The sequence below is a fragment of the Muntiacus reevesi genome, chromosome 16, assembly GCF_963930625.1.
Source record: "Muntiacus reevesi chromosome 16, mMunRee1.1, whole genome shotgun sequence".
Classification (NCBI taxonomy): domain Eukaryota; kingdom Metazoa; phylum Chordata; class Mammalia; order Artiodactyla; family Cervidae; genus Muntiacus; species Muntiacus reevesi.
Genome location: NC_089264.1, coordinates 550667 through 566503, shown reverse-complemented (window position 1 = coordinate 566503; position 15837 = coordinate 550667). Strand labels below are relative to the sequence as shown.

The following is a 15837-nucleotide window of genomic DNA, read 5'->3' as shown; positions in this document are numbered from 1 at the left end:
TCCAGAAAAACAACCCACGATAAAGTGTTCTTTTAAACTATAGCAAATGCATATATTCTAACAAAACAATACAAAATTTCTTCCAAACAACTCTCAGATCTCTCTGCACATATTTTAAAATCATCTGCAAAACCATAAGGATCATGGTTGTGTAATGAAAATTCAATAGAAACCTCTAAAGATTAATAGTAACATATGGATAATCATTAAAGAAATTACATTCAATACCCTAAATTTTCAAACAATTGCACCTACTCTGTTTATATACATATTTTTTTGACATGCTTGCATGTTTTAATACACATATATCATTGCATGCTTTACCTTTTTCTTTGATGGCTCTGGTAATCCTACTTCATGATCACAGCAGCCATGGCTCTCATCTCCTATCACAACATACCAAGAAGGAAGAAGATATAGAGGCTAAAGACCCTGTATGTCTTATGAACTTTCTTTTTTTTTCAGGATGGACAATCTCTTTCGAGATCTCTTAGCAGACTTCCTCCTAGATCTCACTGACTAGAGCTGGGTTTACACAAATATGTACTCCTCAATCAAACCTAGGCAAAGGAGAGCTGGACTGTCATGGCCTGCTGAGAACAGGCCAAGCATGCTGCCCATTATGGTTTGGGAGGCTTGTAAGAACCTGGGCCTCATCTTCAGAGATTCATATTTATTTGGCTAGAGTAGGGTGCAGATATCAGGAGTTTTAAACATTTCCACAACTCTAATATGCAGCAGGTCGGGATCCAAGAGTCTATGCCAGCTTTGGTGTTTCACTTTTGTCTGGCCTGTTCCTACTCTGTAAAAAGCAGAGCTCTGTTAGCAGGAGGAGCAGGCAGACCCCACAGCTCACAGTGTCTACCAGAGGAGCTGACAGTAGATCAGGTACACGGCCTCCCCAAGAGAGCATATCTGAAATCTACAGAAGACATTGTTCATTTAGGCCCTTCATGAATTTAATTCGTCAATCTTTATAGAATGTATACCACTGTGGAGACCCTGTATATGTATAAGGTAAAAACTGGGAGTAGAGTATACTTTATCTTGTAAGTCCAATTTCCTTGTAACAACCTTCACTGAGCACCTAGAATGAGATTCACATCTAGTTACATTAGGTGCTAGGTTCAAGCAGAGAACAGAGATTCTGCCCTAATGCGACTTACTTTCAAGAATACAGTTGTGCTCTAAACATTGAAGAGAATTGTAAAGAAATTCATGCAATGGTTTCCTCCTTCCATGAGCTAACAATTCAAGGCTGCCTGTTCACTTTCTACTGTTTAAACTCAATATTTAAGTACGTACATGTTCTAGACAGATACTGTTACACAAAATAATCCTAGTCATAAAGACTGCAGGCTTAGATATAGGGGAGATATACTAAAGAAGTAGTATATTATAGTTAAGTGCCATGAAGGAAAAGAATAGGCTCTTATGAGAGAGTTACAGGGCAACATAATTGAAATGAAAGGAGATCCAGAAAGGCTAACTGTTTAAAGTGAGATGGAGACAAATTTAAATTCAGATTAAAGCACATTCCTTCCATTTCTTAATTTCTTTTTTACTACCTTCTCTTCTAGCTGACTACCTGGAACTTCTTGAAAGACTCACCATCTTGCCAGTGAAATTGATCGAGATGTTATCTCAGAGAAGCTGCTTTCTCAAGACTTTTTGGGCAAGACATGTGCTCATAGACTCATGTTTGTCTTGCTTGCTATATTCTCCATTGTTTCTTATCACCTGATCTCCCTTTTTTTCATATATTCCTCTCCCCACTTTCATCTGCCCCACTGTCTTTTTTCTTCCTCTTTTCAAAATATGAATTGCACCTAAATGCACTTAGTACTTGGAGAAGGCAATGGCACCCCACTCCAGTACTCTTGCCTGGAAAATCCCATGGACAGAGGAGCCTGGTAGGCTGCAGTCCATGGGGTCGCTGAGCTGGACACGACTGAGCAACTTCACTTTCACTTTTCACTTTCACGCACCGGAGAAGGAAATGGCAACCCACTCCAGTATTCTTGCCTGGAAAATCCCTTGGACAGAGAAGCCTGGTAGGCTACAGCCCATGGGGTTGCAAAGAGATGGACACAACTCAGCACCTATGCATACCAGCATACCATATCATGGTGCTGCCAAATATTAAAAGCTGAGAACTCTTAAAGCCACAAGCACACACGTGAGCTGTCTTCCAAAAGACAAAACAACAACAATAAAAACCCCAAATTATGTTAATTTGTTCAGAGGTATGAATGATGTAGCCTACACCATTGTAATTGACTATGCCAAAGCCTTTGACTGTGTGGATAACAATAAACTGTGGAAAATTCTGAAAGAGATGGGAATACCAGACCACCTGACCTGCCTCTTGACAAATCTGTATGCAGATCAGGAAGCAACAGTTAGAACTGCACATGGAACAACAGACTGGTTCCAAATAGGGAAAGGACTACGTCAAGGCTGTATTTTGTCACTGTGCTTATTAACTTATATGCAGAGTACATCATGAGAATTGCTGGGGTGGATGAAGCACAAGCTGGAATCAAGATTGCTGGGAGAAATATCAATAACCTCAGATATGCAGATGACACCACCCTTATGGCAGAAAGCAGGGAGGAACTAAAAGGCCTCTTGATATAGAAACGAATGAAAATGAAAACACAACAACCCAAAACTTATGGGACACTGTAATAGCAGTGCTAAGGGGAAGGTTCACAGCATTACAAGCTTACCTCAAGAAACAAGAAAAAAGTCAAATAACTAACCTAACTCTACACCTAAAGCAACTAGAGAAGGAAGAAATGAAGAACCCCAGGGTTAGTAGAAGGAAAGAAATCTTAAAACTTAGGGCAGAAATAAATGCAAAAGAAACAAAAGAGACCATAGAAAAAATCAACAAAGCTAAAAGCTGGTTTTTTGAAAAGGTAAACAAAATTGACAAACCGTTAGCCAGACTCATCAAGAAACAAAGGGAGAAGAACCAAATCAACAAAATTAGAAATGAAAATGGAGAGATTAAAAAAAAAAGAAAGAAAATGGAGAGATCACAACAGACAACACTGAAATACAAAGGATCATAAGAGACTAGTACCAGCAGCTCTATGCCAATAAAATGGACAACTTGGAAGAAATGGACAAATTCTTAGAAAAGTATAACTTTCCAAAACTGGTGAACCAGGAAGAAATAGAAGATCTTAACAGACCCATCACAAGCACGGAAATCGAAACTGTAATCAGAAATCTTCCAGCAAACAAAAGCCCAGGACCAGATGGCTTCACAGCTGAATTCTACCAAAAATTTAGAGAAGAGCTAACACCCATCTTACTCAAACTCTTCCAGAAAATTGCAGAAGAAGGTAAACTTCCAAACTCATTCTATGAGGCCACCATCACCCTAATTCCAAAACCAGACAAAGATGCCACAAAAAAAGAAAACTACAGGCCAATATCACTGATGAACATAGATGCAAAAATCCTTAACAAAATTCTAGCAAACAGAATCCAACAACATATTTAAAAAATCATACACCATGACCTAGTGGGTTTTATCCCAGGAATGCAAGGATTCTTTAATATCCACAAATCAATCAATGTAATACACCACATTAACAAATTGAAAGATAAAAACCAGATGATTATCTCAATAGATGCAGAGAAAGCCTTTGACAAAATTCAACACTCATTTATGATTAAAACTCTCCAGAAAGCAGGAATAGAAGGAACATACCTCAACATAATAAAAGCTATATATGACAAACCCATAGCAAGCATCACCCTCAATGGTGAAAAATTGAAAGCATTTCCCCTAAAATCAGGAACAAGACAAGGGTGCCCACTCTCACCACTACTATTCAACATAGTGTTGGAAGTTTTGGCCACAGCAATCAGAGCAGAAAAGGAAGTAAAAGGAATCCAGATTGGAAAAGAAGAAGTGAAACTCTCACTGTTTGCAGATGACATGATCCTCTACACAGAAAACCCTGAAGACTCTTCCAGAAAAGTACTAGAGCTAATCAATGAATATAGTAAAGTTGCAGGATATACAATTAACAACAGAAATCTCTTGCATTCCTATATACTAACAACGAAAAAATACAAAGAGAAATTAAGGAAACAATACCATTCACCATTGCAACAAAAAGAATAAAATACTTAGGAGTATATCTACCTAAAGAAACAAAAGAGATGGACAGGGAGGCCTGGTGTGCTGCAGTCCATGGGGTCGCAGAGTCAGACATGACTGAGCGACTGAATTGAACTGACACCACTGTAAAACTTTGCAATTTCAGCTGTGGGTTATAGGCCTGTAGCATTGATATTACCTGGGATCTTGCTAGAAATGCAGAGTCTTAGATCATACAAAACCTGCATTTCAACAAGATTCCTGGTTGTTTCATACGTACATTAAAATTGGGGACTTGCAGATGCAGAGAATCCTAGAACATAAAGTTATGAGAATTAATAATCTTACTTCCTAGACACCATTGTATATTTAACCTTCCTGGCATAGCCATTTTTGCTTTCTCAGCACTTTTTCATTTCTTTATATTCTCTAAGTTATCATATGTTGCTCTTTTTTCATTCCATCTGTAGCACAAAATATTACATATCTCTAAGATCTAGAAAATTGTAGCTGATCAGTCATCCACTGCCTTTTCTGTCTTCATTCAAAATATCTTATTTAATTTTGAAAAGCTGTATTAAACTTAGTTTCTAATTCCTTAGAATAAACAGATACTAACACAAATATAAACTGAGACATATTAATTAACCAATGTTTATCTTTAATAGGAATCATGTACATCTTACTTTCTCAAAATTTCTATCCAGTTATTTAGATAATTTTGTTATGTGACGTGCTTACTTTTCTAGATTCTTTTCTAAGAAGTATTTTGCTATCTGCCTTTTCTTTAAATAAGAGCCATACCACCTCAGGTAAAATTAACCTTGGTCTGTTAACACAAACATTAGACAGTGTTTGGTCTTTAGATGTTTAAATATATTTATATCTGTAACATTCTGGAGAGGGAGGTCACTGTTGTGTGGAATATCAGCTCTGAAAATACTTGGCTTGAACCTCGAGCAATCCAACCAACCTTGGATCTTCTTTGTCTCCAGATCATCTACAAATGTTAAGGTTTTTTCCTATGTCAATAAAGAATATACACACACATATGAGTTTGATTTTGTTTTTAAATTAAACGTTGAGCTAATATAAAATAAGATTTATAAGGTATGTGTAAGGTATCAAGTATCATAGTACAATGAAATCCATGTAGCCACTGCCCAGTTTAAGTAACATAACATACCTTTAAAATCCTGCCCCTGCTAGATACCATAATCTTCCCTTCCTGCTCCCTAATCACTCTAGAATTTTATGATCATTTCCTTGCTTTTTCTCAGTTATACAACACTTGTAACTCTAAATACTGTTTATTTTGAAATTTCATATTAATAGAATCATATGATATATATTCTGTGACTTTTTTTTTTTAAACCTGACATTATTTTCCTGGTATTCATCTGCAGTAATTTTTGTAGATAAAATTCACTAATTCTCACTACTCTATTGGCAAATACTGAATACACCTTAATTTATCCATCTACTACTAATGGAAAGTTGGATTATTTGCAATTTTTTGCTATTACAACTGTACTGAGGGACTTTCCCAGCAGCCTAGTGGCTAAGAATCCGCCTTCCAATGCAGGGAATGTGGGTTGATCCCTAGCCCAGGAACTGGGATCCCATAGGCCATGGGACCTGAGCCTGAGCGCCACAACTAGAGAGAAGCCCACAGGCTGCAGTGAGGATCCTGACGTAACCAAAAGTAAAATAAATGTCAGAAAAGTGAAGCCGCTGCACTGACAGGGTCTTTGTGTTTATGCATTAAGGACACGAGTCTCTTTATGGCAGTGATTCAGTCCTCACTGAGTACCACTGACTGACTATGTTTTACGATAAATGACATGTAATAATTCTTCTATATTGATTGTATAAGGACTTGCTTTCATACAAATGACAGCACATGATAAATTTAAGAATAATATTACCACATTTCAACTTTTTGGAAAATGTATTTCAGACTGTTACACAGAATCACATGATCCTCAAAATTCAAGTTTACAACTGATCTTCACAAGACCCTTATCCATATACACAATAGTTATTCAGAAGGAAAAATTCGATACAGTATTTTAGTAGTTACATGATTTGTAACCAATACTGAATTACTGAAAGCTGAAGAACTCTCAATGAATTCCATACAGGATAACCATTCTCAAATACAAGAAGCGAGACAATAAAGGAAAATTTTCTGTTCAGTCGTAGAAAAATGATAAAGGCATTTATGATGAGATAAATGCTTTAAGTTAGTACACAACCTACTGGGCGAATAAAACTGCCACACTCGTTGGTAGTTTTCCTCTTGAATATATGTGGTATGGCATCATCCATTTTGGAGAAGAAAACGGCAACCCACTCCAGTATTCTTGCGTGGAAAATTCCATGGACAGAGGAACCTGGTGGGCTACAGTCCATGGGGTTGCAAAGAGTCAGACTCAACTGAGCATGCACACATTACCCAATTATCTGACATTAAGTAATACGTAAAATTTCAAGTCGGAGTTCTCAAAACGGTTGCTCGGTATTTTTGAATAGTGTCTGGTGTACTCAGAGTGTTCCTTTTCATTTATCTTTTCTTCTTTTATAAGGTTTAGTGGGACTGTGCAATGCTGGAGCAATAGTCCAGAATGTCCTGAATAGTGAATTCCATTGTAACACCAGATCCAGGATAACAGCGAGCTATCAAACCTTCAAAATGCTTGTACTGGCGAATGAATTCATCCTGCATGGAGTGCCACACCACCTACAAAATGAAAATGAGAGTCGCTAAACTGCAAGAGGAAACAATACATAACAAGAATGTAGAAATACTGTCAAGACATATTCTAAGCATTTAGGATAGCATAATTCACTTTCACACATTGGAGAAGGCAATGGCAACCCACTCCAGTGTTCTTGCCTTGAGATCCCAGGGACGGGGGAGCCTGGTGGGCCGCCGTCTATGGGGTCGCACAGGGTCGGACAGGACTGAAGTGACTTAGCAGCAGGATAGCATAATAGTTAATCACTGTGGATGGTGACTGCAGCCATGAAATTAAAAGATGCTTGCTCCTTGGAAGAAAAGCTATGACAAACCTAGACAACATATTAAACAGCAAAAACTTCACTTTGCTGACAAAGGTCTGTAGAGTCAAAACTATGGTTTTTCCAGTAGTCATGTAGAGATGTGAGACTTGGACCATAAAGAGGGCTGAGTGCCAAAAAACTGATGCTTTCGAACTGTGCTGGGGAAGATTCTTGAGTCCCTTGGACTGCAAGGAGATCCAACCAGTCAGTCCTAAAGGAAATCAACCCTGAATATTCATTGGAAGGATTGATGCTGAAGTTAAAGCTCCAATATTTTGGACACCTGATGTGAAGAGCCGACTCACTGGAAAAGACCCTGATGCTGGGAAAGATTGAAGGTGGGAAGAGGAGAAGGTGGCAGAGGATGAGATGGTTAGGTAACATCATCGACTCAGTGGACATGAATGTGAGCAAACTCTGGGCAGTCCATGGGGTCGCAAAGAGTCGGACACGACTGAGCGACGGAGCTGAACTGGGAGAGAGTGAAGGACAGGGAAGCCTGGCGTGCTGCAGTCCACAGGGTCACAGAGTCACGTCTGAACGACTGAACAACAACAGTTAAGAATGTACATCCTGAAGGAAGATTCGTAACTCCTCGAGTGACCTTGAGTATGTTACACCACTCTTCTGTGCCTCAAGGCCCTCCTTATCTGTAAACTGGGTCGTGATAATAATACCTTCCCCACAGGTTCAAATGAGATTAAATGAGTGAATGTATGTAAAGTGCTCAGAACAGTGTTTGACACAGTAATGTTTATTACATTTCAGCTGTTATTGTATCTGTTCCAATAGCCAACACAGATGTGGCTATGCACTACTATGTATGAAATAAGACTAAGGATTAAATGAAACTTCACAGCAGATGAAAGTTTAATTTATCTAAAATTAAGGATGCAAAACACTTCTTGATGACATGGAGAACACCAAGATGAGTCAGACTAATCATGAGCAGTCAAAGGGATCTATAGTCTAGAAGTGGAAACTAAATTGCTGACAGATATAAGCAGAAATCAATACGACACTGTAAATCAACTGTACTTCAGTCAAGAAAAAGTAAACAAATGAACAGTCCCATCAGAAAATAAACCTTAGACAACTATCAAGGCAGAACCTGACACACACACACTGACACGGCAGCGCTGTCAATAGGCTACACTTACTCGACTTGTTTCACATCAGCACAGTGCAAAGGGCTTTATGCACGTATTATTCTATTTAAATCTCATGACAACCTGGTGAGGGTGGGTACTATGAACGAACACCATTTCTATCTGCCAGTTCAAAGAGTGCCTTCTTCTAGGATTTTTCCTTGTAAATCCTAAATGTCACAAATCTTAAATTCCTAATAGTCAGCTTAAGACTATTTTACTAAACAGCTTTACTTACACTTTTTGCTTCTCATCTTTTAGCTCACAGTATTTCTTCCACTGGGAATGCCACTTCTATTTTATCTGTTAAGTTAGTATCTGACTGCCATAGACTAACATAAATGCTTTCCTTCATGAAGCCTTCCATGATGCTAAAATCAAGAGTAATTCTTACTCATCTCTAACTGAGGTTTAAACCTGACTCTATCATACATTAGCTATGGGATCGTGGTCACATTACTCTACCTCTCCAAGCTCTGATTTTCACATGTATAAAATGGCAATGGCAATAATATTAGTGCCCACCTAGAGAGTACAGGTATTATTTCTGCTTTTCAAATAAGGAAACTGAGGCTCAGAGAGGTGAACTAACTTGCTCCAAACCAGGCAGTTTTACCTGGAGGCAGATTATGAACCCATATCCAGGCTCCCATGCTCACAATCACTCCACATTCCATTCCCTTACTACCTTCCAAACTAAAACAAAACACAGAAAGTCATGAAAAACCCATCCCCAAACAAAAGCAAAACAACTTAATGTCTCAAAATGATACAACAGAAAGATAAAATACACAGAGAGAGCCATATAAACTTGTATAAATATTCCTTTTTTCCTCACAATTTACTAATCTTGTCTGCATTTTATATGGCGCTTTCCTCCTGCACTAAAATTAGAAAATGTATAGCATTTCTAGAGGAATATTTAGGGGAAAATAGATATATATAAGGATGTGCAATCTAGGTAGGTTAAGAGAACTAAAGCATACCTGGAGTAAGTTCTCCTCTTCACATAAATGTTTATCAACCTTCTCGTAGAGGTTATCGAGGCCTTTTTTCACTTCTTTTCCAGGATACTCTTTAATAACTTTTCGGAGTTCTTGCTTGTTAAACGCAAGTTGATAGCTCACTTCCTCCTCTCTTATACCCTGTGCCACCCGAGCTTCCACACCTTCAAAGAAGTGCTTCAAGGAAATGAAAAGAAACAACGGCTAAGAACGGCTCTCACTACCACTTAAATTAAAAAAAAAAAAAATCTGACTATAAAATAGTATATATCCACTGTGTAAAAATCAGACAGTGTGTGAAAATATAAAGGATAAAATAATAATCAGCTATTATCACACTACTCAGAGATAAGCACTGTCAAAAGACTAGAATTCCCTCTAGTCGTTTGATGTGTGAGTATGAAAATGAGATTAATTTTGTATGCTATATTTTTCATTTAATATTTTAAGTTTTTCCCAAAGTATAAATTTTAATGGCTGCATCATGTTCCGTCCAATGACTATACTATGTTTATTCATTCCTTCAGTATTAAGTATTTAATATTTTTTACTTTTTCTCTTGAAGTTGGCAAAATCTACTCATCAAAAACAAAATCTATTATAAATACAGCTATAAATAACTTTCATACATAGGTATTTACCCACATTTTTGATGACTGTCCAGCATAAATTTCTAGGACTATAATTCCTCAGTTGAGGAGTGTAATTGTTAAGCATTCTGAAGACTCTTCATATACACAAATTGCTTCCCAGAAAAGTTCAGTTACTTTATATTTCTGTCAGCAGTATATGACACTATTTAATCTTATCATACTATCATCAGCATTATCATAACTAAAGAAAAATCTTTGTCATTTTGAAAAGTGAAAAAGGGGGACTTTCCTGGCAGTCCAGTGGTTAAGACTCTGCCCTTCCAATGCAGACGGCATGGATTGGATCCCCGGTGGACGGACGGGGATGTGGAACTAAGATCCCACATGCCAAGTGGTGTAGCCAAAAAAAAAAGGTAAGAAAGGTTTATTTGTCATTTTATTTCAATATTCTTCAGCTAGAAATGAAGTTTATCTGCTTTTCATATGCTCAGTAAGTACATTCAGAACCCATACCCATTTATATATTGGGATCCTAGTGCTTTCCTGATTGATTTTAAAAAGATCTTTTATATTTAGCATACTGACTGTTGTGCTGTTATAAACATTCTTCTCAGGTTGCCTTTAAAGTGTAATTGGTTTTTTAACATGTATATTGGCAAGTCTTTACTTGAGCACAACATGATTTAATACTGACAAGTCAAATCCCCTCTCTACTATTCTCTAAAATTTTCTTAGCAATTATTTATTTATTCTTCATTAAATTATTACATTTTTAATAATAATTTTCTAGACAAATCTGTTCCAGATATTTAAATTTTTTTTCTACACAGATTTTAATTAATGTATTTATTTTTCTATTTTACACAGATTTTTAATTGGTTATTATAACATATAGGAAACAAATTGTTTTTTGATATATATATATACCTTGACTAGGTTAAAAAACCTACTTTCCTTCACCAGATGAGACAACCCCCACAGGTCACACACAGGTGACTGTAAGTCCGAGGGCTCCCCGGGTGGCGCAGTCACAGACTCCGCCTGCCAGCAGGAGACACAAGAGGCCCAGATCTGACCCCTGGGTGGTAGGATTCCCTGGAGAAGGAAGCAGCAGTCCACTCCAGTACGATTCTCTTTCCATATATCTTTATGTTTCCGTCTTACTGCATTGGCTAGAGCTTCTCTAACAATGTTACATAATAAAGGATTTATCAATGTGTCTGCTCTAAATTTGATTTCAAAGGAAGTTCCTTTATGTTGCAGTTACGCATCATGCAGGCTTTAGGTCTGAGACAGACCCTTTACCCTAAAGGAACATCTGCCTGTTCTTCAGTTTACAAGGCACTGGTTCTGCGTTTGAATTGCTGACAACAGATAGACAATTTTTATTTGACTCTAACTTCAAAACAAAGATGACTAATCACACTGTGGACCTAATTTGTTAGAAGGGTCCATTTAAGCTTCTACTATGTTGCAAAGTTCTCTAAAACTACCATTTCTCATGTTTAAAGATCAGATTTGCTCTGGGGAATGACAAGTCAAGAAAGGAAGGATAAAGAAAAGGCAATGAATAAAACAATTTTTTATTTTCTTTTTATCTTGATAGAATTTTCAAAATCTTCATCTGAGCTAGGGATAAAGGTTAGCCATTTATGAGGTAAGAAATGGAAGACTGGTATAATGGAAAAGGCTAAATCTATGGTTAATCCCCCTGCTTTGCTACCTGTCAATTACTATAACTTTTTATTTACTTCCAGTTTCTTCATTTGTAAAACAAGGATAATGCTATCTTACCCCACATCATCGTTTACAAGAATTAAAAGAAATAATGTATATAAAACATCTAGCAGTGTCTGAGCAGCTTCAATATCTCAGTCCATCCTTCCTTATCCTCCTGCACCAGTGAATGAGCAAATTTAAATGTCTGTTGTGTTACTCACGTCTAAACACAGGTTCAAAACCAAGAAAAATATACTGAATGAAAATATGCTTACATTTAGCTTTTCAAGAGGTTGTCCTAAAGAGTATATGACATAAGACTGAAGGTGATCTGTGTTTTTTTGTTTGGCTTCTTATTTTATCAGTTTCTAGACATGAGATTTTCAAATGAGAAAGTGTTGCAAAAATATGGTGGAAGTTTTCCATCATGAGGACATCCCTGGGGGTCTTCTGGCTTTCGTTTGCTACTTTCTCCACTAAAACAAAAATGGAAAAAATGTAACGATGACCTGGTATGAATATGACCACATTTAGCTATGGAAAAATTACATGATTTTTTTCATTTATAACTTTAAGAAGTAAGCACATTTCTGGACTTAATCAAATAAAACATACTGTATTGAAGGATCGACCTAAACCTAAATAAACAATCATTCTAAAACAGTTATATATATATGGCTAAATTTGGATTCCTATTTCACATCTTTTAGCCAACCAAATCCTAAATTGTTCAAGTGCTTAAAATGTCAAAGGCAAATAAATGAATGCAATTGTAAGTACTAAGAAAAATAAACCTAATTAAAGAAATAATTCTGTGGTAGTATGAACTTTCTAAGAATGGCCCAAAACTGAGAAGTCATAAAGAGAAAGACGAATAAACTTAACATATAATTTGGAAGCTCTTACACAGTAAAACTGTGTAAGCAAAACTGATTTATATCCTTCTAGGTTAACAAAGGATAATAAGACTGATAATACTGAGAAATACTGGGTCTCGAGGCAGATGTGACAGAAACTTCCACTAAACGCTCAAAGGACCAAACAGGTATAATCTTTCTGTGTGGTTATTTGGCAGAAACTCAACAGACACAAAACTTCTGACCCAGGAATTATTTCTAATAACTGATCCTAGGGAAATTATTGGACAATATACAGAAATATACAGAAAACTGGAAACAAACCAAATGCCTGTTAACAGAAGATCTGCTAAGTAAACAATGACAGATGGAACTCTATGTAATCATCAGAAGTGACTACGGTTATCTGTATCAGGAGACAAGGACAGACACTAGAATCACAGAGTCTAGCAGGTTCCAAACAGGGTGTAAGGTGTGAGAAACATTTCAAATTACAGAACACACAACATGTACAGATATGTCAGGGAGAGAGATATACTGAAAAGTTCACACAGGTAAAAATTAAATGTTAACCTTTGTATGATGAGATTACAAATTACCTTTAGTTTCTTCTTGATTTTTAAAGTCAGTTTGCTGATTTTGGGGGGTATGTAATGAGCATATACTACTTTACAATCAGACAAAGCAAAGCTACTTTGAATTTTAAAAGAAATATCAACCATATAAACATTCAATCATGTAATTTATCATCTTTCCCCTAAACCTGTTTCCACCAAAAATGTATTATCTCTAACTGTTGAGATAATTCTACTTTGGTCATTTTTTTTAGTTTTAAAAATTCCTGAATTGATGCAGTCAGATCATTTATTTCAAATTAAACACATCCACACTGTTTCTGTAACTTAACTGTGTGATCTGACATAGCTAGATGATGAATTACACTATTTTAGCATTAATTTGGGCTTCCCTGGTAGCTCAGCTGGTAAAGAATCGGCCTGCAATGCAGGAGACCCAGATTCAGTAACTGGCTCGGGAAGATCCCCTGGAGAAGGGATAGGCTACCCACTGCAGTATTCTTGACCTTCCCCGGTGGCTCAGATGGTAAAGAAACCACCTGCAATGTGGGAGGCCTGGGTTTGATCCCGGGGTTGGGAAGATCCCCTGGCTGATTGCACGGCAACCCGTGCCAGTATTCTTGCCTGGAGAATCCCATGGACAGAGGAGCCTGGTGGGCTACAGTCCATGGTGTTGCAAAGAGTCGGACATGACTGACTGACTAAGCACACACACATACAGACATCACTGTTGATCAGCTCAAGAAGACTCCTGCTAAAATGCGAATGTAATCCACAAGGTCATTTTTGTGTTTAAAAAATGAATTTCAACTTTGCATACTGATAGCCCATATGAACCCTAAAATATAAGTAGTTCCTGGTAAATACAAAAGGGTTTTACACACTGTTTTTCAAATTTAAGAAATCTTTATTATTATTATTATTTTTAATATATATATATATTTTTATTTACTTGTGCCAGGACTTCATCGCTGCATGTGGGATCTGGTTCCCTGACCAGGGATTGAACCCAGGTTCTCCACATTGGGAGTGTGGAGTCTTAGCCACTGGACCACCAGAGAAGTCCCAAATTTAAGAAATCTTTAATTTCAGAAAACTTAAAAAAGACTAGAGACTATGGAAAATAATGAACACATCTGTCTCCCAACTTCTAACTTAATCAGAAATAATGAAAACAACTGACCAAAAACACCAGAAATAAGGAAAACCACCACCAAAAACTTCTTCATAATGTAACAAAAGTTTACCATTAACAAATACTCCTCTGATAAGTTTAGTATATGCTTTATCTAGATCTCCACGACACTCAGCATTTTTAAAGATTGATTCTGCGAGTCCAGCAAATTCTTCAAATTCAGCAACAAACGGGAGAATTCCTACTTTACTCTTCTTTGAGATCTTTACTTCTTCCATTTGCCTTATTTGGTTACTCTAAAGTTAGGCAGAAAGCAAGGGAGAAAAATAGCTAAGCAACTTAGAAACAACGTACAATTAAAAGTAAATATATATACCACAAAGGCATGATGTAATTTAATACCTAGAACATTTCGGACATTTACTAATCAAAGATTAACACAATATGGATAACTATGAAAAACTATTTCTAGAGATTAAAAAGTACATAGATATCATTGAAGGAACTAAAATCAAGGGGAAAAATCCAAATTATTCAAAACAAAATGCACTCAAAGCTTGTGAACCTCAGGTCTTTGTTTCAAGTAAAAACAACCAATGAACACTTCTATCATTTATAAAAGGTAAGTATATAATGATTGCCCACTTTGGGGCAGAGCAGATACCAGAGCACACACAGGATCTCTCAAGATTATTTCTGGTTGGTGTCTATATAGTCAAGTTGAGAACCACAACCATTTCCAAATCCCATCAGCCTAAAATTTGTTTGGATAGAGAAGTTCTATGTTTTGGGGGTATGAGCACAGAGGAGAACAGGTACTTCTACTGTGGATTTGCATTATATAGTTTTCCATGTACCTATTAGTCATTCACTCTAAATCAGTATAGCAAAGTACTTGTGTAAGATGGATACAAAGTAACAAATAGACATATAGACAGAACATAGACACTTTGGTTCAAAATAATCAATTATGATTCTGTGTACTTCCAGGGGATCTAGTTCTATTCCCAGTAAGAAGTACACTGCCCAAGTGTTGAGTCATTTTCAACTCCTACCTAAAATTTCATTGTGCTGAGATTCTGGGGGTATAACCTGAAAACCATATGACATGTAGAGATTAGAAAAGTAACCGTTCTTTTGTTCAATATGGTATTGGAAGTCCTAGACATAGCAATCAGACAGGAAAAATAAATAAAAGGAATCCAAATTGGACAAATCATTCTAAAACCTGTATGGAAACACAAAAGATCGTAATGCCAAGGCAAGCTCAAGAAAGAAGAACAAAATCAGAGGTATTATGCTCCCTGATTTCAAACTATACTACAAAGTTACAGTCATCAAACAATATGGTACTGGTACAAAAACAGACATGTACATTAACAGAACAGAGCGCCCAGGAATAAACCCATCCTTATACGGTTAATTAATCTATGACAAAGAAGGCAAGAATATACAATGAGGCAGAGACACCCAGATCATACCATTTTCAAAGGTTAAAGGGTACAAAACCACATCACTGTAGTGTGAGGAATCCTGAAAAGCAAAGTAAATGCAGGTAAGAAATGTACTGGAGTGCAGTGTCCAGCTTGGTAGTACTTGATATGTTTCTAATTTTAT

The 15837-nt window shown here is 36.8% G+C and overlaps 1 protein-coding gene and 1 non-coding gene across 2 annotated transcripts in view; both read right to left on the bottom strand.

Moving 5' to 3' along the window:
• Window positions 1-4755: 4755 nt before the first annotated feature.
• LOC136148079 (exocyst complex component 1-like) overlaps window positions 4756-15837 on the bottom strand; it is a 42260-nt gene continuing 31178 nt past the window's right edge. The window contains 5 exon segments of the mRNA XM_065907553.1: window positions 4756-6866; window positions 9324-9518; window positions 11929-12006; window positions 12008-12129; window positions 14333-14516. Coding sequence (XP_065763625.1) covers window positions 6714-6866; window positions 9324-9518; window positions 11929-12006; window positions 12008-12129; window positions 14333-14516 — 732 coding nt within the window. The 3' untranslated portion in view covers window positions 4756-6713.
• On the bottom strand, window positions 14074-14146 carry TRNAG-CCC (transfer RNA glycine (anticodon CCC)). The gene has a single exon. It is a non-coding gene; the product is annotated as a tRNA-Gly (tRNA).